A 26937-nucleotide genomic window follows, 5' to 3' on the forward strand; every position below is an offset into this window, starting at 1 on the left:
GCACAAAATTTATTTTCCTAAAATAGAAATATAAACAATTTTTTATTCAAATAAACTCAGTACAAGCACTTTTGAATAGTCATATTTTTTATTCTTTCACTACGGAACTCACATTCATCACAAGATGATTGAGCAAGAAACTTTTGAATACATGTTTTTATATAAATAATTAACACATAACAAGTAAGAGGCATGCGATAATTAACATAGAAATCGCTACGAATTCATTATTAATGCAATCAGATAATATTCTCAGCGCTTTTCTAATTTTTCTACAAAAACATTACTATCGTCGTGAACGAAGGACTATATATATATTGGGCTGGTAAATATAATTAGGTATACACGGGTTTTAGGAAGAAATAATATATGTACAAAAATAAAATAATTAGCAGAACAAGAATGACAGAGTCATATATATTTTTCTATATAAAATAATAGACAAAATACATAAATAATATACAAAGAGATACATTTAAATCTTTTTTAGGCAGAATTAGAACAGCCTCTGTTAGTTTGTTGTAAAACCTGACGCAATTCCTTCCTCCAAGATTCACAGTTGTACACGATGCACATTTTTAGACTTGTATAAGGTAAACGTCATCCTCCATACTCGTTAGACCTTGCTCCATCGGACTACCATTTTTTTGTGATTTGGACGATTTTTACAAAATGCTTTCACACAGTTTGTCCAATCTAGTTCCCAGAGTTCTATCGTAAAGTCATAAATGAACTTAGAATTAAAGGCAGCACTATATAGATAATAAGGATATCTGTAATTGCATACCTTAACGCCTAACACATATAATCCATAGTACAGAAATAATTACATATTTTAATCAAATTAAAAATGTGATCGTTACAATTTTTTGTTTCGTTATAGGTAGAATAATATAACTGTACGACTAATATACCAGATAGGATAGTACGGATTGTGTAACTTATTCAGTATTAAATGAACCACAAGATAAGGGTGTCTTTAACGCCAAATGAATGGGGATGAGAAATAAATGTTCGCACTGTTTATTTGGGGTAAATGGAGTTGGTATCTTGATGTGGGTCCTATAAATTGTAGCTGTGGGTGTACCTCTTTGAGTTAACAGAGCTGCTCTTACGTATAGTACAGGATACGGCGTAAGGTATATATACCCTCATCTGTTATTTGATTACGAAATCCTTTATATATATTTACATCGAATAAAACAAAGTCGTCTAGCTATTTGCTAATATCATTCAAATTACGCAACGGATTTGCATGCAGTTATCCAAATATATACAGTAATTCGAGAGGGAGGTTTATATGTATAGTATATGCGAATTATAGAATAGAAAAAGCCGATAAATTCAAAGATTTGGAATGCATCCGAGCGAAGAGCGATGGGTCGCGAGTAAGATAATAAATAGTATGTACGCACGTAGGCTCACGGGCTAAATTCCGAGCCTAAGGTGATAAATCACAGACTAGAGAAGTAAAAAAAGATAGTACCTATCATAAGAACTTACTTAGGACACCACTATCCAACAAGCACACATAATTAATTGTGTAAAGAGCCTTTATGCTTGAAAAAAAAAAGCAATATCAACTAATAGTTAATCATAATAAAGCTTATTACTCCGTTTCAAAATTATGACAAAATATTTTTATTGATAAACTATTCACATGTTCATGTTATGTCACCCTAGGAAACCCTACTAAGAGAAAGGAAGGAAATTGTTAGTAAAATGAACCAACTAATAACCTCTTTGCTAGGTGGGTTGACCTCCACGCAGTTGTCTTTGGAAACCATCGCGGTGAATTGCCGTTAGCCAAGATGGCTTAAATCACCTGACTTCATGCTCATTTTATCACCCTAGTACTCCACCATCGTGAATTGTTAGCGCAGGCGGATATATCAATCCATTGTTACCTATAAAAAACCCTACTGATCAACACAATGTAAGGTTGTCGATAAATGTTTCGTTTTTTGGATATATTTTCTATAATCAGTACATTACCATCATCATCCTTGTCTTGCCTTTATCCCATTTGGGTCGGCGCAGTATGTCATTCTCTTCCACTGATCTCTATCGGCCGTCAAATCTGAGCATACTCTTCTTTTATTTCATTACCATAGTTTTAAATAATTATTCTAAATTTTCATTTTTTTTTTGAGAAAACAAACATTTGACATCTGACAAATGAGGGAAAATAATAAAAATATACTTTATATATATATTATAACACAATAGACTTGAGCCTATGAACAGTCCTGGGATTTAACCCGTAAAACCCATGTGTAATTTATAAATCTACATAAAAGGTTGTTATTATTAAATAACAGATGAGGGTAGATATTCCTCATAACGTATCTTAGACCATTATAATTTACGCGTTTAACAATTGTTGTGGTCATGACGATACAGATATATACTAATGTGATGGAACATTTCGAGTCTACATACATTATAATAAGGTTGAAAGTTGCTGTTTTTGATTAGTCCAAATTGAAAAGTTTAGCTCTTCGCTTTATGATAAGGATACGTTTGTAGAATTTCTTTAAATAAATTTACCAATCGCTGTATTATATGACTTTCGAATTAAGAATAATATAATAATATCTCAGGAAAATTCTCTTAAATGAGACCAGTAAAGCTAAGCAGAGCTTGTATTATGGGTACTAGACAATTAAATTTATAAATAGATGACATAACTAAAAAATACCCAGACCGATACAAATCAAACTCATGGATACGAATGTTTATACCATGGAGGAATCAAACCCGCAATCATCGAAAGTAGGTAAGGCCGTGTGCTAAACCGCTAGACCACCGGGACCATTAATTGCTTTTTTAATAAAAGAAAATATACAATATCAATGTACGACGCACCTCTTTACCTAATATTTGTTACCTATTATTTAATATAGAAAAATATACTGTTTTACTTTTGTACATAAAATGACAATATTTCTTCTAAAATACCGTTTTTCCGTAATTATATTTACCTGCCCAATATATATATACAGTCTTTCGCTAAGAATATCATTACAGAGGACTAAGATACCTACAAACATACAAAGCAATCTGCTGAAATAGATGAGATGGCGGTATCCATGCAGACAGCTTTGTATAAAATCTACTGGATAATGGATTACTTATTGATTATTTTGAAATCATGCTTACTGTTCACAATGATACGTACGGTAATACTATCGTGAAAAGAATACTGTATCTAAAGCCGTAAAAAAAAATGTTACGAGCGAGTAGTCGTTTTGTCGTTTGAAAAGTGGTCTGATTAATATTGTTGTAATTGTCGAGTTTTTATGCATATTTAGTTCATAAATTTGTTGTGAATTCATATATTATTAGTTTATTTACGAAATAATAATAAACACAAGAGAGTGATATACTGAAGAGCACCAGTTGTCGGTTTTGGCGGTAAAGAGCTAACCCGTTCAAAAGGTACCTATGTTCGGACAAACCCGAAGTGCTGAATAGCGTGGCTGAAACCGAACCAGGACCAATAGTAACCATCAATCTCTTGCTCGGGATCTTGGTATCGTAATTATACAATCTACTATACAACTGCATCATGGCATATCATTTACATATTCGTTATATGTGTATTGTTGCGGGTGAGTGATACTATGTTGTTGGTCGAGACGATGTATATTACAGATGATAATAAACTGACAATATGTACATAGAAATATTGATCTGATATACTAAATAGCAATAGGAAAATGTAAGGTGGGGTGACACAGTTTAGACACAGCAGTGCTTAGTAGACAATATTGAATTTGTCTTACTAGGCATTATTAAATGCAATTATTATTTTGTTGTATCTAGATGACTGTGTCCCATATATGTATCTTGAGTAATATATACACATATATAGAAAGTATTGCGATATGAACATCGAATACAAATGAAGTTATATTCATATTTCCAGCTTGTCAACAAAATATACAAGGCTGTTGTGATTGAAAATGAATTTATGGAAATGATCTCCTGCTCTCGGTTGTAAAATGAAAAATAACGAAATTCTTTGATCTGATTTCAGAAAGAACATAATCATATCCAATGTTTTTATGACGCGTCGTAAATTTTTCCTCGTAACTTTTAAGCAATTTCTTTCTTTTTCACATATTTTAGTTTCCGATTTTACTGTTATCAAATTCAAATTCAAAATATCTTTATTCGTGTAGGTCTATTACAGATTCTTATGGATATCTCAAATCTCCCGTCAGTTAGAAATTATTTCGACATAAGAACTCACAATAAACTCAGCTCAAATTCGTTTCAAATATATGTTGTACATATACACAATAATATAGATTCATTTTTAAATTCAAATTTGGGAGAATAGAGTTACCACCAGCATATGCTATTGCAAAAGTAAATAATTTAATCAGTGTTCGTAACCCGAACAGACCAGTCCCTACAAGCAGCATCTATTCACGAGTATGACGGATTATGACGAGTATGATCATAATATTTGTTTTGTTTCTTTCAATGTACATACAAAAGGATAACCGTCACGACTATTATCACAGATAGGGTAGTCAGAGTCGTTGATAACTGTCAATGTTGTGGTAACCACAGCACTTTTTTTTCCCTACCGTCCAGTTCGGTATATAGATCCAATTGAGAAGAACTTGCAAGAAACTCAATTGAATTACTTTTTTTTAAAAAGCCAGTTTATGTACAATGCATAAGTAATATAGATATAGATGTCTATGTCTAACATTAAATGAAAATCCCGTCCATGAAAACTATTGCCATGCACTCTCGTCATTCAAGTAATCGTTTAGTGAGTACATAAAATAGAATAATTCAATATTTTGTCTTATTTTCTGTATTTATGCACACATCTGAAGGATCTAACTATAATTCAGTGAAGCTAAGGTCTACTACATAACTCATATTGCTTTTTACAATAAATATTATATTATTTACAAGCAAAACAAAATGCTCGACAGTGAAGGAGAAGCAGTTCAATACCTAATACAGATAGGTTGTATATAAATTAACTGGTAAATTTAATTTTTAATACAAAACACCTGAATGGATATTAATCAGGTGTTTAATAGTGAAAAAATAACAGATAGATAGATAAGCACACTATAACAGGTATAATATGTGTACGGGCAACCGCACATGCCTGCTTACTGTGCAATATTGTGTATTCTTGCAATTTCATCTCAATGCATTTCGTCTCATTACACTTCTTTTAGCAATAAAATCGGTGTTCGAGTAGCATTCAATCTAGGCGGTTTTATTTAGCAAAAACCCCTCATCAACCAATCAATCAAATTATCAAGTAATATATTTATCACGGAACTGTGGGCTTAAAATCCCCACAATATGTATTAGTATTGTTTAAAAACCTATTTTATAAATTTGCGTTATAAAATAAGAAGAAATACCCAGACGTTTCTAAAAATAGCATTTCTTTTGGGAAATAAATATATTCAATTACGCCAATATAGTGTTGTCGTGGGCGCCTTTTGATGACTTATTCTATTTTTCCATTAAAATACACTCGCCCAATCAATTATCATATTCATTCACTCAAAATGTCTAAACCAGCAATACTCTTTACACTTCGATCACAAATTCATTCATCGATGATCGATCATTAAGGCAAGTTGCTATTGTATTAAAAATATGAATTGGGAACTATTTTTATAATAAAATTGTATGTTAATGTCAAATATAAAAGGTATTAAATTTCTGTTCTTTCTAGCAACTATCTATAAATTACTTCACATTAAAGGGGAGGAATGTCGACAAAATGTGACATTGTATAACAAGGGATAGGAGGAGTCACGAAACTCATATAAAATTAATGAAATCTAGAACTCCTCCCAACTTCCTGAGAGAGGTTTCAGAGGTGTGCCATCATACTTCAATTTTAGTGTTACACTTAAAACGAAACTTTAATTATTAACGTGACCAGCTGTGAAATTAAATGAACAATGGCCTAATTTCGGTCCCTAACAACGTTAATTAATTATTGATAATCCTAATGACCAAATTAAATCAATACGAAACAAAGAATTGAGTTTCAATTGTTTTTGTTACCTTTCTACATTACCAATTCAATATCAGATAAATAATTAGTTATATTACTTTTTACTAGAGATCCTCGATGGGTTCGCATAGGTGCAATTATTATGGATATCTGTTTTTTTAATAAAATAGTGCAGTCAATCAGTTCAATCTGTTAAATAGTTTCTAAATGTATCTATTAGATCATAAACAAACATATCAAAAATCAAACCTAATCTATTGTATACATCGAAAGGAAGAAAAAGTTTTAGGTATAAATATTTTTTTTAAACATGATTCTTAAAAACCAACCAGCGACTCATATTTTAAACACGTTCTTCTTTAATAAACGTACCTAAAAGTTTGAGTAAAATTTTGAAAATTGGACATCGTCTCGTCGTCGTGACGTGAAGTTTTTTCATATACAACAAAAGTTGAGCCAAATCTCCACAGACCCTGTATATAATGAAAGGAAATTGCGTGCTAAGCAAAACTTTTATTCCGTGTCAAGGGACTCAACGTAATAAACAAAAAAAAACTTATATTTGTTGTAAAATTCTTGGATTGGGATTTAAAATAGTTTAACCCTATGGCTAAGGTGAACCACTGATTTTTATGTCACAGGATTGGCAAATGAAAAAATATGTATGTTCGAAAGAGGTATTGCCAATTTACTTACATCGCGCGGCAACACCATTGCCAAGCTACGGTGCTAAAAGAATTAGCCATGTCATACGGGACCGAATCGGAATCGTTGACTTGTAATATAATTCTTATATACATAAGCACAGAGTAAGCCTGTTTTCAAACGGAAAATTTTTGATTATCTCTTAAATAAACAAAACGGTTTTCAATTATCAATTGTTGTCATAATATATATGTAAATATCTCTTTTATTTAGTTTTATTGGTGTCTAAAGGTGCCGTGTATATGTATTATAGTAGGTATATATTTATATTTATGTATGTATATTTGTAAGTATTTTTAAAGACCTATTTACCTATGTTAGGTAAATTATAGGTTAATCTTTTCCCACTACTTCCCATCAACCGCTTTCTGTTCTTACCTAATAGTTAGCTGGTAGTTCTCTACCAGAATAATGCCATACGGCATTATTCTCGCCAAATTGAACAATTTTTAAAATTGCAATAAATAATAAATAAATAAATAATTATTTAACAGCTTCCATCTACAATATATTTCACCAGTTTCCTGCCGATGCCACTACCTCGAACACACAATACAGAATATTAGCCCCATAGCCGCTAAAGAAGGGACTGTCGCCCATACACATGAGCAGCACTACGGAGATCACTTCTTTATATGAGGGAGATATCTCTCATGAGTTGCCATTCCGGTGGACTAAGATGTTACGTTTTTATAACGTATTATTTTACTGGCGACCGAAGCACAGCTTACGGAGCAAGCGGATTGACAATAAATTTATCGAAATGATCTCCTACTCTCGGTTGAAACTGAAAATAACGAATATATTTGATCTGATTTCAGAAAGAACGTAATCATATCCATGTAAGAAAGAAAGGATTTCATTGACGCATTCACTTCCCTCACAAAACAGAACTAGGTATAATTTTTCCATCTTTTTTCTAGTATTTAATAAATCGCTCAACGCGTACGATTTTGTACGGAGTTTCCGTCTTTAAATTTCTTGTATTTTATAAATTGGTCATTATATTCAGTGCCTTTAATTTGTAACAATTCTAATTTACTAAAACGTCAGTTGTCAGTGGAAACGTGTCGAGTATTTTTCTAATTCCGACTGTTAATGTTAAAGGTCGTGACGGGAATTCAGTTGGTCGTTTTAAAAAGATTACGACTTTAATGGACTTTTGTTTTACTTGTAAAGAGAAATGTTCGACTTTTGCACCGTTTAACTGCATTAATAGTCTCATAGAAGAAGTTCTAATGTTATTTTTCTTCTGGAGTTACATTGTTTACGTGCGATTTTCTTGATTACTTTTTTAATTGTAATAGCTCACTTTCAATTTACATTATTTCATTTAAATATCTTTACAAACTTTGAATGTCATATATGTTTATATTTAATAAAAAGGCTAAAAAGCAAGTTTTAAAGTTCTAGCTTTCGCGATATTTCCATACAAACTTTCATCATTACTTTCAACACCTTGCAACGCTTTTTTCACATTAAAAAGTAGCGTGTGTCCTTTTTCAGGGTCTAGAATCTGTGTACCAAATTTAAATTAAATTGGTTCAGTAGTTTGGCGTGAAAGCGGGACAGATAGTCAAACAGAGTTACTTTCGCATATATAATATTAGTAAGGATAAGGATAATACATATCTATAGAAAAGCAATAACACAAACATATTATATATTGGCGAATACAAATGTTTTTATAGTGAGTTGATCGAACACGCTACTATCGGAAGCGATGCGGTGTATTAAACCGCAAAACCATCAAGTCAAAAACGCTATATATATATTTAACTGCATTATATAATACATACTGATTATTGTAATCGAGTATTAACGCGAAAGTTATCAAGAGTTTGTTCGTTTAAACTTTATTTCTGCGTCCCGATATAGCCACTTTGAAAAACTTTGCGATACTTTCCAATTGAAATAAAGTGGAAAGTTTAAAATGTGTTACCAAGAAACGATCGTATAAGGTCTCACTGCAAACCTTAATACTTTAAATTGCAGTAATTACAAAATAATCTAATTTTATTAATTAAATTATTCTCGTCGCAACATATGTAGTCTTAATGTAATTGGTTTCTGAAATATAATTTATTTTGAAGGTCTCGATGGTCTGGCGTTGGATGTTTAGTACACATTACTTCCGATGGTCTCGGGTTCGATTCCTCCCACGGTATAAATATTTGTATTAATGAATATGATCAGTCTTTGTGTTTTTCATATAGGTATACTTACAAAAATAAAATGTTTCTATATATATATATATATATATATATCAGTTGTCTATTATTCATAACACAAACTCTACTTTGCTTGGGTCTAGTTGGCGCTGAATGAATCTTTCTGAGGTATTATTATTATTATTTACTCGGGTCGGTGGGGTCACTGTCACGATGAGGGTCGGTAGATACTAATTGAATTATGTGAACCCTCCACTAAATATATATATATTGGGTTAAGAATCTAACATCATAACGGCTCAGCTAAACGTAGTTTTCCCATATAAATTATTGTACTGATATTCAGTATAAAAAATAGGAATTCGTGGATGGATGAAAATTTAGGAGTGTAGGGTAAAAATTGTAGGGTGGACCATAGTGGTGGATAAAAAATAACCTATTTTCAGACCTATCGAATACATAAAATTTCATCAAAATCGGTACAGCCGTTCGAGGGGTATGTTAACTAATACTGTGTGAAAAAACACGAGAATTTTATATATTTGACTAGCTGTTTGTAACCCTTTTACCACATTAAAAAGTAGTCTATGTCCTTTCTCAGATTCCAGAATCTCTAAGTACCAAATTTCATTATCAATCCAGTAGTTTTGGCGTGAAAGCCAGATAGTCAGACAGAGTCTCTACTTCAGTATTTATATTAGTAAGAATAGAAGAGTAGAAATATATATACGGTGCGGAGCTGTATAGATGAGTGACCGATGACATCAGATAATCTTGTAGTTGAAATATGGAATTTGTCTATCTAGTCTATAAGAGGCCAGTCGTGAAAAAACGTAAAGGTTTTAGGTTAGGTGTACACTTTTCTTAGCCTACTTGATGGTAAAGAGGTTTTGATGAGAAATAATTATACTACATATCAGGTAGTCAGTCAGTGTCAGCGATAAGGCCGCCTTTTGATTAGTACATTTATGTAAAGTTTTATTTTTTGTAAATATTTTCCGATGCGCAATAGTGCTATTATTATTATATTATTATATAATACATGTTATATACAGTACTTACAGGTGAGACTTATGTATCTAGGCGTACTCACTGTAGTAGTAGAAAAATAATTGTTATTATCAATGACTAAAAATATATAGTGGCTTCGTGTATAGATAGGTATATATAATTTTATTTAATAGAGGCTACGAAGCTTACGGTTCACTGGATGTTAAGTGATTACCGCTGTCCATGAGTACCTTCAGCACCAGGGGAATTACGAGTAGAGAGAAAAGCGTGGTATGTCTTCTCGGAAGAAATATGCGCTTTTCATGAAGGTTTCAATAAAGTATTGGTCCGGTCATACGGCTGGTAGGAATGAATTTATTTATTTTGGCTTATTTATGTTATTTAATCATATAATGTTTTAACTTATTCAATATTGAAAAAATATATTAACAACCAGAACAAACTGTATCGTCACGGCTGTTTTCATAGGTGAGGTAATCAGCATCATGAACTGTCGATGTCCGACCGACAGACCTGTCCACATTTTGCGTATATGTGGCAAAGGCGAGCTACCGCCTTCTCTCAGATAACTTTTGGTGTGATATCGCTCTTTTTTGCAGCGGAGAATTAGTCAGAAATATATATCGACATAGATTTTTTTTACCAATATTTATAATTTTAATAACGACTCCACGACCTAGGACAGATGTGCCAGCCGAAGGACGAGGAAAGTCGATCTCAAATGAAATGGGAAAAGGCTAGGCAGTGTGAGAGAAAGAGTTTAATAACCTAAATATATACAAACTAGCTTTAGCTCGCGGCTTTGCTCGCGTTAATTTATCCCTTTAGGGATGGGATTTATCAAAATTCTTTCTTAGGCTACGTCATAGTAGCTCTATGCAAGCAAAGTTTCAGCCCGATCGATTTAAAATTGACGAAGTTTCATACAAACTTTCATCCCCTTGGGGGTAGAATTAATCAAAATCCTTAGCGGATGCCTACGTCATAATATCTACCTGCATACCTAATTTCAGCCCGATCCGTCCAGTGCTTTGGGCTGTGCGTTGATAGATCACTATGTTAGTCACCTTTGAATTATATATATTTAGATAATAGTAAACGTTTTGCGATAAAATAATCATACAGTTGACAAAAAACTGTTTGTAAGGTAGCCTTATCTTCCCCATTAAAGTGTCAAAGAAAAGAGGTTGCGCATTTTGTTCCAGAACTTTTCCAATATTGGACGTAAGGACGACAACCGTTGAAATTGAGTATTTAAAATAAATGTTCTTGTCAAAATACTTTTACAAGTTATGCAATTAGAAATTAAAAATTATTTAAAATATTGGAACAATTTTATAGTTTTTATGAACACTTGAAATGCCTGAAATATTAGAATAGTGTAAATTTTAAGCAATATCAGATTTTTATATTTTTTATTTAGTATAAGAGATATTGATAAAAGTAAGAATGAATGAAATAGATAGATGCTTGTATAGACGTTTATTATAGCAGAGTGCAGTGACAGAAGTATTATAAAACAAAATGTATAAATATAACTCTCATATTTTAAATATGGATAAACGAATATAAAAACTGCCAGTGACTCTCATTGTAGATCTAATAATAAAAGAATTAATAAAGTATCTATATATTAGGAATATGTTGCTTTTATTTTGCTGTTTTTTATACCAATTTTACCTAATAGTTTTCAATTAGTAATCTTTGCATGTATACGAAAAAACTAGATAATTGCATTGACATCTGTAACCATACAAAAGAACTCGGTGGTCTAGCGGTTTAGCATATCGCCTTACTTTCGATAGTTTCGTGTTCAATTCCTCACACGATACAAACATTTGCAATAATGAGTATTATTGTAACTAAAGTACTAGAACTATAACTACTAAAACTAAAAGTACTAGACCTATAACACAAGCTTTAGCTAGCTTAACTTAGGTCTAAATGACGCTGTGTGAATTGTTCTGAAATTATTTACTCTTTATAAATATTTATTATTTATATTAGTACACGAGTAACTTTTTTACGACTTATTCTACATAATAAATATTTAGAATCATCACGTACAGTAGGATCGAGAAACACCACCTTCTTGTAAATTATTTATTTTGTTTGTATACCACCAATCTCCGTCTGACTCACACATCACTACAGTCTTATACATGTACCTACAACATATTGTTTAGATAAAATATCAAGTTACAGAATAATATGAAACATGGAGGTAGGAATACAGGATATGTCTGAAAAGATTCAATGGTTAAATGTTTATTACCAATTCGACATAAAGTTGGTTCTTTAAGAATATGCAAATATTATTTAATTAGATATTCTTAAGATGGGCTTCGGTGGGCTAGCGGTTGAGTATAGCGCTTTACTTTCTATGGTTATTACAAAAAAAAACTGTTTTTAAATATTTCTATCAGATATCTTGTTACCGTAACATAACTTTACCATAGCTGCTGAGCTTGAGACTAAATGGCGGACCCTGGGATGTATATGTATTATTACATACACAATAATTTCTATCCCACCTCTCACGGCGCTCTTTGTCGGTATGTTAGAGGTTTCCATTTAAATTACATCTACGTTCAATGTCGCCACCATATAAGTCACTGTAGGGCAGTATACACTGACCCGACTCGTTTCAGCTTAAATTATGTGCTATAATTACTCAGAGGGTGTAATATAATTCATGTATATCTATATTTTTGGTAAACATAGAGATTTATTTTTAAATTTAGATCATCTTTTATTTCACATAAATATTCTATTAATGTACCTAATTATGAACATAATTAAATTAAAAGAGCAACACGTAAGTTTTCTGCTCATACTTCTCTTGATGAATCTGCGTTCCGAATGAGTGGTAGAATGAAGAATAGAAAAAAAGAATAAAATCGAAAGTGCTTGTACTAAGTTTATTTGAATAAAGATTCTTTCTATTTGTGTTTGAAGTTTGAAAAATTGACTGGGATATTATGTGCGATTTTAACTCATTAAGCAACACATAGTGTATCTCCAGGCACTTCATTTATCATATTATGGTCATGGTCATTGTTTTGCGTAAACATTCCATCACGACACCTCACATTCTAACTCCAAAGCACTTGGAACTGATGATAGATTTGACACATCATAAGAGTTTATAAAAACCTATACCAAAGATAATACTTTGTACGACGTCATCTGAGTAGGTACTCCTTTCTCAACTATTTCAAGCACCTTGCCTTGTATTTGTTTCGATAGATGATTGACATAAGTTTGGGGGGTAGAGAGGTATGATATCATAGTAATCGGGAATAGTACCACGGCCTTCACATGGTAACACCATATGCATAGTGCCCTGTCAGTTAACAGACTTGTGACATTTTTAGTGAACTTCGCAGGTTGTTTAATAACAAATACTTACAACCTGGTACTAGTTATCTATTAAATTATTTTTTCTTTTGCACAGAAGATTGTATGGCGGACTTAAGGCCTAATCTCTACTATTCAACCGTCGTGTTGATTAGAGATACCACTATTATAGACATATTTTTTATAAACGATATTTTTTCAGTTAATCATCTCAAAAAAAGCCTTGTATTCAGCAAAATAAAACCCGTTAAACCGTAAAACGAGATTATTTAATTTGGTAAATTGGAGCCTGATATAAAGGTATGTCATATAAAGCTTGGAACGGGTTTAATGCGAAATAAATGACTGTCATTTATGAAGCAGGCTATCGCTTCCAGACGATGACACTAAGCTAATAAAACGAGAACATTTAGTAGCTACCTACGAGAATGCTACGCATTTTATATGCTGATAACAGATTTATTAACCGACTTCGAAAATAGAAGGCATTCCCAATTGAAGTATATTTTTTATGTGTTTACGACAATTTTTTTCTTGAATGAATGATGAATGAATGCTTACCACCGGCCTGAGGTAACAATGGCAGAACACCAGTTGATATGAATAAGATGAACATGAAGTCAAGTCTATTATCCCATCGTAGTAAATTAACCAGGAATGAACTATGGTGGTTACCATAAGGGCCGCGTGGTGATCAACCAAATGTGCTACATTGGGTTCTATACAATTACTAGCTGTTAACCGCAACTTCGTCTGCTTTTAAAGACAAAAGAACCCTATATCTGTCTCATGATTAAATACATGTTTGCCATTGTCGTAGTATAAAAAAATACAGTCTTTACATACAATTTCATTAAAATCCATTCAACCATTATTATTGAATGGTAATAAACTGATGGACAGACAGACAGACTTTCGCGTTTATAATGTTAGTATGGAAGTAGGAATGTTCTAACAGAACTTCCAAGGTTTGCTCGTTTAGTTCTTGGTAGTGTTACTACTTGACTTTGTTTCGAGTTGGTGTAGTATTTAAAAGCCCTCTTGTATGAAACCCGACAATCTTACCCTGTAACAGTTAAACTTTATTCAATCCGCAAGCAAATTTGAAACTTACACTCAATGATATTAGAATCTATAATAAAATGAACTATAGAGGTCAATAATAATAATAACCCTGGGTAACACCCACAGCACCATCTAGGCCAAAGCTAAGGAGAGCTTGTGTTATGGATAGTATGTAGACAACAGATATACGTAAATATATTTTTTTTATAATATATATTTTTTGTAAATACATACATAATATACATAGAAAACACCCAGACTGATACAAACAATCATACTCATGAATACAAATGTACCCGGCGAGGAATCTAACCCGCGACCATGCGGTATGCTAAACCGCTGGACCACCGAGGCCGTCAATACAGTCAATATAATATATAGACCCTACAATACTCATGAAACTGAGGTTCTTTCATCAAGCAACAAAGTGGAAATGTGAAAATATATTCTGAATCTTTTATAGTAAATTAACTACTTAATCAATTTGAATGAGGGTATTATTAGTTCTTTTAATTTACTTACTAATGATATTTGTTCAATTTTCATGACATTATCACTGGCTTTTGGTTTAAAAATATTCTTTACGGTTAACCTTATATAATGAAATTGGTATTCTGCTCTATTAATTATCTCAGAATTTGCTTCTTAATGAAATTCGTTAAATTTCATGAATACTAGGCTTGACTTACTATACCATTATTGAATAACTCTGTTTAATGAAATTGTCATCGTATTAACTATAAAAGTAATGTACTGTCACGTTAGGTGGTGACTGGTATTTCAAAAGAAAGGAAAAAGGAGTGTAGGATGTAAATGTTGGAATTCTACCGAAGTAGGACCAAAATGTAGGTGATAGAATGAGTGGACTGTATGTGTGATATAAATCATACAATGGATAGAAAATGGTAAATACTTATAATGAAGATAGGTACGTGTTACATATATATAGGATAGGTTGTGTACAAACGGTTGTAGTCAAAAAGTGACAATAAAATATATGACAATTCAAAAAGAAAATACATTTAAAATTGGTAGAAAAATAAATGTATAAAAATATGAAAAGAGTTTGCAACGAGGAGAGCGTGGAATAAAATTTATTACAGCAGCGTTAAAAAAATTACAGAAGGAGATTTACACTAACACAACATATTCCTAATTATGTTGACCCCAGGAATAAATGGGACTAAGGATTAATGGTTTAGATTGATGATGATTTACAGTGCTATGAACAACACGGCTAACTCTCTGGCGCTGATCGGTGGTGGCAGGTTCTCTAGATCGAGGAGTTATGCTTCATTAACTTCTATGTTGCTGCAATACGATGCACCTTCAATTAATATGCTCAGGAGTTTTATTATCCCTCATGAGTAGGGACAAAAGATCATGCGGCGTACCTGATGGTAAGTGATTACCGCCGCCCATGAGTAACCACAACATCAGGTGAATTGCAAGTACGTTGTCGGCTTTTTAAAAAGGAATCAGCTCTTCTTCAAGGTTTCAATACCATATCGGTATACATAATTACGTCAGAGGGACTACCAAATAGTACGTTTGTATTTTATTTTGCGTAATTGTAATATAATATGATGTTAGAGACACTTCTCCCTGTCTCTTGTCTGGTATGTTTTCCCTCGTAGGTTCTCTCCGAGTTCACACTCGATTCAATCTCTTCTTTGAACAACGGACATTTAATTCGTCTCTCCATATTTTTAATTTGACATATTTTTTTGTGAAAGGTATTTTTTATACATAGATAGGTCTAACGCGGTAATTGTGACAAAAACTGTTTGAAAATGCTCTGGTGCAGAGAATAAATGACTGCCAAATGATTATTCATAGCACTTTCATAAACATTATATATCGTAAATATTTCTGAGCAATTATTAAATTATTTATTTTACGTAGTTCTGTCAACTTCTTCAATTGTTTATTAAAAGGAAAATATAAAAAAATTAAACGCATAAATCCTCTTTCTACTAAATTGAACTATAGCACTCTTAACGTCAAATTTCACGGGGTTACCCGATTAAATTTTCAGTGAACGACACAGAAGGAGTAATTGGTAATTTCACGAACTGACATGGGTTCGACAAATTGCCTGTTAAAACTTGGTGTAGACTCAAAATTGAGAAGCCTTGGTTAGTGATGCCAGATTAGTATTCCCCCTAAATGGGGGATTTTTAGCGATGGGCAAAATTGGAGGGAAGGAATGTGTGATGATTGATGTCGGATATATCGTGGGCTTACGGCGCGTACGATTGAAAAAAACAAGAACACTAGCGTTTAAGAAAAAAGAACAGGTGGCTAGAAAAGCTGAAGATCGTGCCCAGTGGCGTGCCTTGGGAGAGGCCTATGTCCAGCAGTGGACTGCAGTGGGCTGATGATGAATGATGGCTAGAAAAGACCACCAGTCTTAAAAACACATTGAAGAGATTTAAAAAACAGGTAAAGGTAAAAGTCAAGTATCCAGGAATTCTTTATTGGGGGGATTTTTGTTCAAAATATATATATTATTTTGGGAATTTTTAATAAAAAATGGGGTAGAGGGATTGTTAGTATTAGAAACTAGTGATCCTCAACCTGACATTTCATTGCCAGCAGTGACCCTCATTACTGGAAATGTAATGACAGGTTGACTTCCATGGGGACTCCTTGGCATGACTGTTTTAGAATGATTTAACTACGATAGATTGACTGATTTTTTCATGCTCAATCCTCCACTGGTGCTTCACCAGCATATTAATGTAAGCAGGTAAACCATGCCATAGTCATCCATACATAAAAAATACAAATTTTCGAGGACTTCCGATAGTCATCTGGCAACACTGTTCCTGGCCTATACTGCTAATATTGTTAACATTAATAATATTACAGGCTTTACACGTTGAATATTATTTCAAGGTGCGTACATTGAGTACTAGCGTCGTACCTACCAGAAGTAAAATTAGAGAAAATTGGGATTTACAAAGAATCTTTCGCAGATAAACTATAATGAAATTGAATGATAACTGACTGTCAAGTCAGAAGACAAAAAAATATTATGTATATTTATTATAGGTTTATTTTAATATTTTGTATTGGTCTGAGTGTATTTTGTACATTAAAGTGCGTATCTACTATATATACTATCAGTTGTCTAATACATGTAGTATTATGTTATCTGTGCTAATATTCTTAACACAAGCTCAGCTTAGTTTGGGCTGTGTATTACTGTCTATATAATCCAGGGTTATTATTATTATTATTTACAAATAACGGAACCATCCGCTTAAAAAGGATTAATGACACGTACAAAGTCGAGAGCATCACCTAGTCTATGCTAACATCATAAAGATGATTTTGAATTTTCGTATATATAAATAAACGGTTAACGGGTGGGCCAACAGCTCATTTTCCATTCCAATTATATTGGAAAAAAATGAGCCCACATGTACAGTAAAAGCGTGTAATCTTCCATTCCTTGGAAAGAGCCATGTCTCATGCATACCTAATTGATCATTCAACTAATCATACTCTGTAGAATTATATGCTATCTCTGTCTAACCTATAATAAACTATAAGATATAGGCAGGAAACATATTGATAGAATTTATAATTTAAAAATTACATTAAATGTAAAATTGCTGGGTTTTTCTTCGGCCGCCAATTGCTAAAGCACGTCTTATTAAGGATTTATCATACAGTAGTTAGGAATTAAAAATTATTTTATTATAATTTTTAATTTATAATGTTATATTTATAATACGCATATATACAATATTAGATAGGAACTTTATACCTCTATCTCTATCAGATACCTCTTTAGTTTGCATTATTAGTTTATGCTAAATTACTTCCTAAAGGATAACTAGTGCACCGCTCACCATCGACAGGAAAATTATCCTCATACAGCTTGCACTTAAATTGTGGAATGAACACCCTGCCGAGGTTTTCACAAACAAGAAAGGTATATTAAGGGTTTTTATGAGTCAGCAATCTGTACGAAATACTGATGGAGATTCAGTGTATATATAGCATTAAATATAAAATATTCTTCATTTCATCACAGTTTCACGCAAGACAGCAGTTACTTAGTTCTTGTTGCTAAGTACACTAGTTGCTAAGTACTAAGTAACACAAATAACAGTTACTTAGCAACAAGCTCTTGTTGCTAAGTAACTGTTAAGTGTTAATACTTTTGATTCCACAACCAATGTGCCTAATAGATACCCCTGATGTTTGAAACATTAAAGCAACTTTAATCGCTGAATTGCTTTAAATACAACATGTCATAGTTAATTTTTCAACCTAGTCGAAACGTCGAGAGAGGTAAATACCTTTATTTGCCATAAAATTATTCGTGTTAAGACCCGGTTAATAATTTAAACAACATGTCATGTCTCGATTTAGTCATCGCAATATTGACATCCAGCCAACTTTCTAATTTCTTTATGAGTGAGAGATTTTTATTATGATATCATGACTAATTAGTGCTATCACAATTCAAATAACTTCTATCGTATACGTAGTGTACTTCAACATTATTTTGTTAGGCGAAAATTTATTATTTTTTACAACTGCCACACACATTTTTTGTAAATTAATTTATTGTCAAATTTACAATACTCAAAAATATAAGTACGTGCTTACTTATTTATTGTTACTTATTGTTTTCACAACCAACACTGGATATTAGAAATTTTTGTATTATTTTTTTAATTGTAGCACTATTTTATTAGGGTGCGACGTACCTGCTTGAAAATTTAACTAATTCATAATCTATAAAATTACATAGAGGAAATATACTGACAGCTATTGTAATTTAAAAAGTAAAATTACAGTGTTTTCTTCGACCTGTAATTGCCAAATCACTTTCAACTTATTGTGGATATAGCATTCAATAACAAACTATTTTTCTATACATTTCAATATATAAGTTCTATAAATGCAAAAATTGAGTTGCCTTCTTACGGTTTCAAGCAACATAAAATTTGCAAAAGAGAAGGACTTGAATGATTCATTGTGATGTTACGGGCAGAGATAGTTTTTTTTTATAATTTCAATGCACAAATAAAGGTGCACATTGCAAATATTACCTTACTTTACCTTGAGGTCTTTTCTCCCAGTCAACTGTGCAAACTGAGTTATATATCAGCAATGCATTATCTAAATGAAACCTTAGTTCTTCTTGCAAAATCAAATAACTTAATTGATCGTCAATCGTCTTCATCGTTGTATCATTTTTTTATTCTATACAATAATATATGTATAAAAAAACAATTAACACCATATTCGCAAACAAATAGATTTTTCAAAAGTTGTGAAATTTGCCTGCATTAATGACGATAATAAAAAAAATTACGTCACGAATATGGTCCAAATATATTTTCTCTTCAAATCTATCCAAAATACTTATTATAATATAATTTAAATAAGACCAAGTTCAGAAAATAAAAAGTTCTGAAATTATTAGGCATAATATTGGCACTTAAAATGTATATTCATATAATTTATATAATAACAATGTTTAATAACATTGAAATAAATTATATTAACATATGTTATGTTATTTATGTATTTAGAAGTTAATATTATTACATAAATATAACAATAAAGTTGCGAGGTTCTTTACTGCATACTGTTTTTCACTTTGATATAAAAAGAGTTGAATACGTGTGAATAAATCTTCTACCAATCACCCAATGGGTTTCGCTAAAACACCGCAATGCTTTTGCGCAAAATTATGTCGTTTGCTAAAGGGCTCGAAGATTCTGAAAATCCTTTATTGGGTCCAAATTTAAGGGGACTTTATTGGTGTGGCGGTTGGCGAGATGCTAATAAATTTCGTAATGCGCTTTCTAATATTGCTGTATTTTGTGCAGTAACATTTATTACGAGCGAAATTATCGAGGTATATTGTTTACGAAGCGACATAAACAAAATGCTTTACAGTATATCAGTATCTATTTTAAGTGTAATATCTGCGTCAAAGAATATACATTTCATGTTAAATCAGAAGAAATTAAAAATGTTAATTACTCTAATATCTACATATGAGATTTCAGATTCGAACAAAGTAGAGGATGATACTATTAAAGAGATGAAAAAATATACAAAATATGCTAGAATAGTAACATATACGTATTGGATACTGGTTTTTGCGACTAATATCGGAATGATAGTAACTCCTCTCATTAAATACGCATCTGCTGTTTATAATGTTGATGTTGACAGTTCGGAAATGTATCCTGAAATAATCAGCTCATGGTTTCCATTTGATAAGACTAAAAAACCTGGTTACATTATAGCAAGTGTTATACATATTCTAATGTCCACTTATGGCGCTCTTGCAATAGGCGCTTGTGACATGTTTGCTATTACTGTTCTAACATTTATTAAAGGTCAGTTAATAATATTAAACAAAAAGTGTATTAAAATATTTGCAAGCAATTACTCCGAAAGTAACATTTTGGAGGCTATCAGAGATTGTCATCGACGACATAATATTTTATTAAAGTAAGTAAAAATAATTCTTTGTATGGTGACCAAAGTAAAAGTTATATTTTGTCAAGAGAGATATTTCGTCATATATTCATAGATGATAAGATGTGTTCCTACGATAATAAAAAGCAAAAAGAGGTAAATAAAGAAAATTGTTATTAGGCTGATAAAGTCCATAAATAAAGCACTCTCTATTCTAAAGTAGAAGTCCAGCAGGTCGACGATGTTACTTTTTATGATATTGAAACTATAAAAAAAAAAATTTATTGCTATAGGCAACACGGATTTTTTTATGTAACTTGTATGTCACATAAGATAACGCCTTACCTAATAGTGAGCGATACTGATTAGGCAGTTAAATACATATCTGTAAACAGTATCACAGACATCATCTAAAGACAAATGTATTTTTATCATGCTCCTTTGCTTCCTTAAACATACAACACTCCTAAAAAGCAAGCGTAGTACAATAACTTTGTACAAAATCTACTTCATGTAGAGATGATTCCTTATTAATATATAAGTGTGTACATAGTCAATGTATAATATTTGTATATTGGAGTATATAATCAATATTTATATATTTTTAGAATCTATCAATTATATGACTCTTTGTTGTCACCGGTGATGTACATATACGTATTGATTTGTTCAGTGATGATATGCTGCAATGTAGTTCAGTTCACATCGGTGAGTTGGTGACTGGTATATTAAAACAAAAAAGTAAGATACGGCTTGGCTTTGAGAATTAAATGAGAATAAAGTCTTTTTTGTCTTGGGGAGAATTTTCCCCAAATGTTCTTCATCCTCAAAGATAATCTGGAGGATGGAATATGTAGGGTTGTTTTATATTAATCATGGCGTACTTTAAAGCGACTAGCTGAAATCATAACTCATCAAGATTGAATATTTGGGGCTAATGTGAATACGAGATCTTACTTTTTTGTACAAATTTTAACCATTAGATTAGTGTGCTTATATTTGCTTAATTAAATAGATGCATGTATTTAATCTAAGATGTCTTTAAAAGTCAAGATCCCTAAAATATTTAAACAGAGAATGTACATATATAATAATGCATTCTACCAGTGCTAACATACGCTTATAAGACGTGGTCGCTAACTACCGAAAGGGTCACTGCGCTGCAAGTTGCCCAAATAGCAATGGAACCATCTATGCTTGGAATCCACGAGACATACTGCGGAACACCGAGACCACGCGACGTACTGGAATTATCAACGTCATCCAATGAATCACACAGCTTAACTTACTATTGTGACGAAAGGCGTAAGATGGGAAGCAGAAGCTTAGATAGACCAGCTGCCAGATGGTTGGACGACATCAATAAGACGACAGGGCGGAACTGGACCAGATGCGCCGCAGACCGAAGACTGTGTAAAACTAAGCAAAGGGGCTGTAATGGCTCGGTGGATTGTATGGGTGTCTAAATGGTGAAAACACGTATAGAATATGATAATAAAATATATTGAAATATAGTTGCGAACTATCTAAAGAACAATGAATAAATAATTTAAATGTATCAAAAAGCATGAAGAACTGTTCTAATAATATAGATGCATGATCTAGATGTTAAAATAATAAAAAATATCAAAAGAGGCTAGGCATATACTGAAGCAGAGGAAGAATATATATTAAAATACATTTTATATTTAGTGAATTACAGTCTTCCTAAGACTCTTAATAGGGTCGATTATTTAAATTAGTCTTTAAGATCTAAGTATTTACAGGTTTCACCGCTATTCCAGTAAAAGTATCGCTTTGCGGAGCTCTCTAGTATTAACGATTTGGTACTTATAATATTAAATTGAGTTTAACTGAATCGTTATAATAATTAAGTTTCTCTTATACAGAACGATATATCAGCAGCCCAAAAGCTCTGGATCTTACAATATACATTTTATCTCATTTCACAATTGTTTTTGTTCTGCTGGCATAGTAATGAAGTATTAATCGAAGTAAGTGTTTTTGAAAAACTATTGTTTAATTTAGTTTTAAAATTTGTAAATATTTATTGATTGTTATCTAAGAAGAAGATAGTCATTGTCGACTATCATCGACGTTGTGATCAGCGCAACATTCAACGGCTAACCACATTTCACTAAGTATACTATAATCGAATGTGTCCGGGGAGGGGGCGAGTTTACCGTCCTCTATTGAAATATTGTTTTTTGGGTTGTTAACCTGAATTATGCCAAAAAGATCGTCAGTTTAAATCTGCCCTACACTAAACAATTTTTCAATCAATTCATATTTCTGACTAAGTCCAGTGAAAAAACATATTACATACAGAATATGAAAAATTAATTCGAGAGATGGCGGTAGGATCTGTCTGTAGAGTTGGATAAGAATATATATCATATTTAAATGTTTTTTAATAAATTAAAGACTATTATAATAATACAGGTCTGACCAAATCATTAACTAATTAGTGAGGTAATTCATTGCAAAATCTCTTTCTACAGAGTATAAAAGTAGATGGAGGAGTATACACAAGTGAGTGGTGGAAAGGTGATGTACAGACACGCAAACAGATTCTACTACTCTCTGCAAAACTAAACACGAAATTTATAATGCATGCTGGGCCATTCACAGTTTTGTCTGTACCAACTTTCATAGATGTAAGTTTTGTTCTGTAACATCAAATCTGAGCTTTTTTACTATATTTATACAGCCTTACTTCCGGTGGTCGCGGGTTCGATCCCTCGCACAGCACAAACATTAGTATGATTGTTTGCATCGGTCTGTGTGTTTTCTGTGTATATACATACCTATATGTATTTATATTAGTTGTCATACATATAAAACAAGCTATAACTATGTTTATAACCAGATATAGCTTCTTTTCTGATATTTATTTATTTATTCATGTAATATTATATATAATGATATAGTATGGAACTAGATGTAATTATACTGAAAATGGAACATTTCACTACTAACTAGATGTAATTATACTGAAATGTTCCATTATTATAAAGAATTTATATATTTTTGTAATTAGGTGTATAATTCAACTAACTTATTTTTTTTATTTAATTAACATCATTATCATTATCCCTAGCCTTCATCCCTATAACTAGGATCGGCTCTGTCTGGCTATGTCATATTCCACTGATTCCTACTGGATGTTATATCTGCACTTCCTTTAGAATTAACGTATTTTTCCAGTTTGAAATACGACTTACGACTGTGGAATTAATATTTTTTTCTAATTTTAATGCTAAGATGAACTTTGCTACCAATATTGTTATTGATCACAAGTATACTAATATTATGAGGAGGTAAAATTTGCGAGTACGGATTTTGGGGGTAATCTTCGGTACTCTCTCTCTAACATCTCTCAATCGTCTCTCAATAACATCTGATTTTGAAAAATCTTTTTATGTTATAGGGATTGCTTATTTATTGACTACTAGCTACTCGTCCCGACTTTGCATTTCGTGTTTCTTTGGGTGTTCATATATTATACATATTCCTTCATCTTGAATCCCTCTATCTATTAAAAAAAACTTTACAAAATGCGTTGTGTAGTTTTAAAAATTTAAGCATACATAGGGACGGATACACAGCGACCGCGACTTTCTTTTATACTATGTAATAATGATGATTATTTATTAATATGCTATATAACACCACGAAATGACTAATAACAGCGGAGTTGCAAGAACAGGTAAAATCTTAGTGAATCAACCTAATCTAATATAAATATTTAAAGTTGCCTGTACTAATTTTTTTTTCAGATTTTGAAGGCTTCATACAGTTTCTACACGTTATTCTCACAAATGCAAGATGTAAAATAAATTAGTGGCTATTCACCAAAAACACAATAACGCTCTCTCGAGTTCTTACGATCCTACTCATGCCTTATAGATATTAATTTTATATTGATGCACCTGAAATTACTATAATGCATAACTTATATAATACTATACTTATTTCATTTCCAAATATTGTTCTTATTACACATTTTTACTACTGCTACTAGTTACTTCTACCAACGTTTAAAAACCTGTGCTATAGTTTCTATTGAGTAAGTGTTCTTGTAAAATAAACTGTATTGTGATACATAATAAATTAATAATAAAATATATTAGTTGTATTACATAAAAGCTTGATTTTTAAATACTGCTAGTTATTGCCCACGAAAATAACTGCATGGTATTAAATTTAAATATTTATAAATCCTACGTTATTGCATCTCTTTTTATATCTACTTGAAATTGTGATACCTGATTAATGCGACCGGCAACGACAGTGAATATAGAATAAAATAAATAAATAACCACTCTTATAATAATGTATTTAGTAACACATATGACACAACAATAGCAAAACAATATAATAAAATATATATGTCAATAATTGTAAACAAAAATATGTGGTTTAAAATAAGAAACAGATATAAAAAGAGGACTGTCGGCAACATTGATGATAAGTGTTAATGGTCGCTTGTATACATGAAAAGTGCTACGACATCACGTTGTCAAGATCCCCTGTGTATTCCAAGTAATGGCTTCACCTGAGTGGTATACTCAGGTATAGCTATTCCTCTGAAGTAATATATGTCTTATTACATATAATTTTATTGTTTTATATCACTTTTTAACCGACACACAGATTTGAAGACAAGCATCTTGGCGATTAAAATAAGTAAATAGCAGGTATCCATACAGATGATTTTTACAAAACTGTCTTGGTAAATGTTATAATATAAATTTAACAAACTCACATGTTTACAATTGAAATTTTTTATACTTAATTTAGATGTGTTAACCGACTATTAATATAGTCAAGGTAACTTATTTTAGATTACAAATACAGGTTTAATCCTTTTAGAGTATCACCAGTTCGCAAGATTCAGGTCTGACTTAGTTTGTGGACTACTGATAAGAGCAATTAAATTTTATTATCTATACATGTAAATAAAATTGGAGTATCTGTTTGTAATATTGAAATAGCCGTTTTTACTACATGTATATAAATATAAATACAATACATATATAAAATAACATTTTTTATCATTTTTGTCAGTCTGTCTGTCTGTTTGTTCCGGCTAGTCTCTGAAATGGCTGGCGATTTTGACGGGGCTTTTATTGGCAGGTAGCTTATATTATTATGATTTAATAAGTAGTAACTTAGGCTACTTTTATTTTAGAAAAATAAAGTTAAATTCCACGCTGACGAAATCGCGAGTACAGCTTGTAGTAAATAAATGACAATCTATGGGTAAGTAAATTAATTAATGTATTAAGTATAAATAAAGTAAGTTTTATAATAAAGTAAATAAGATTTAATTACATTCAATTTTTATAAATACTGCCTTCAAAATGTTTGTTAGGATTTCTTTTCTTCTTCTGGTAAAAAAATTTAATACTGATATATACCTACATATATTACTTAATAAATAGCATATAATTAATTAATTCAGCCTACATACACATATGTATAGTATATATTTCTTATTGAGGTTAAAATGTTTAATACTAATATACCAATATCATTTAATAAGTAGCATGTAAATGACATTTTGAAATCATTCATTTGACTGGAAAATAACAAGTTGTCACAACAACAGACTAGAATTTCACCCTCGCTACAAAATAATTGGGCGTTCGATTTCTTATCCAATAATATATCATTTTACATGACAATCAAAGCCTGGTGTTTCTTATACCTATAATTTAAATTAAATAGCATCTTATAGCTTAATTAAAGTAATACTGTTACGATGTTTGTATTTGAACTTTGTTTTAATGAAAAGAAATTAATACTCTTTGTTGTTTTATCTTACAAAAAGACAATTATTTATTAATACTAAATATAGTGAAATATAATATTTTATATTAATATAATCAAGTTGTTACTATTAATAATAATAATAATAGTTGAGATGATCTCTCTCTGATACTGAGATTATCTCAGGACAATTCACACAGCGCCATCTAGACCCAAGTTAAGCTAGCTAAAGCTTGTGTTATGGGTACTAGATAACTGATACAAATACATAGATAATTTTTTTTCGTAAATACATACATATTATACATAGAAAACACCCAGACCGATACAAACAATCATACTCATGAATACAAATGCTTGTGTCATGCGAGT

The 26937-nt window shown here is 31.5% G+C and overlaps 1 protein-coding gene across 1 annotated transcript; it reads left to right on the top strand.

The window, feature by feature from the left end:
• The first annotated feature begins 20032 nt into the window (after positions 1 to 20032).
• LOC131846475 (odorant receptor Or2-like) lies at positions 20033 to 24648 on the top strand. Its single transcript, XM_059195790.1, has 5 exons — positions 20033 to 20823; positions 21399 to 21498; positions 22680 to 22784; positions 23292 to 23447; positions 24570 to 24648. The coding sequence occupies exons 1-5, from the start codon at positions 20033 to 20035 to the stop codon at positions 24627 to 24629; spliced, it is 1212 nt and encodes a 403-aa protein (XP_059051773.1). The 3' UTR covers positions 24630 to 24648.
• Positions 24649 to 26937: the final 2289 nt, after the last annotated feature.

This window comes from Achroia grisella, unplaced genomic scaffold (genome assembly GCF_030625045.1).
Source record: "Achroia grisella isolate CSIRO2021 unplaced genomic scaffold, CSIRO_AGI_Agris_v1 utg511, whole genome shotgun sequence".
Lineage (NCBI taxonomy): Eukaryota > Metazoa > Arthropoda > Insecta > Lepidoptera > Pyralidae > Achroia > Achroia grisella.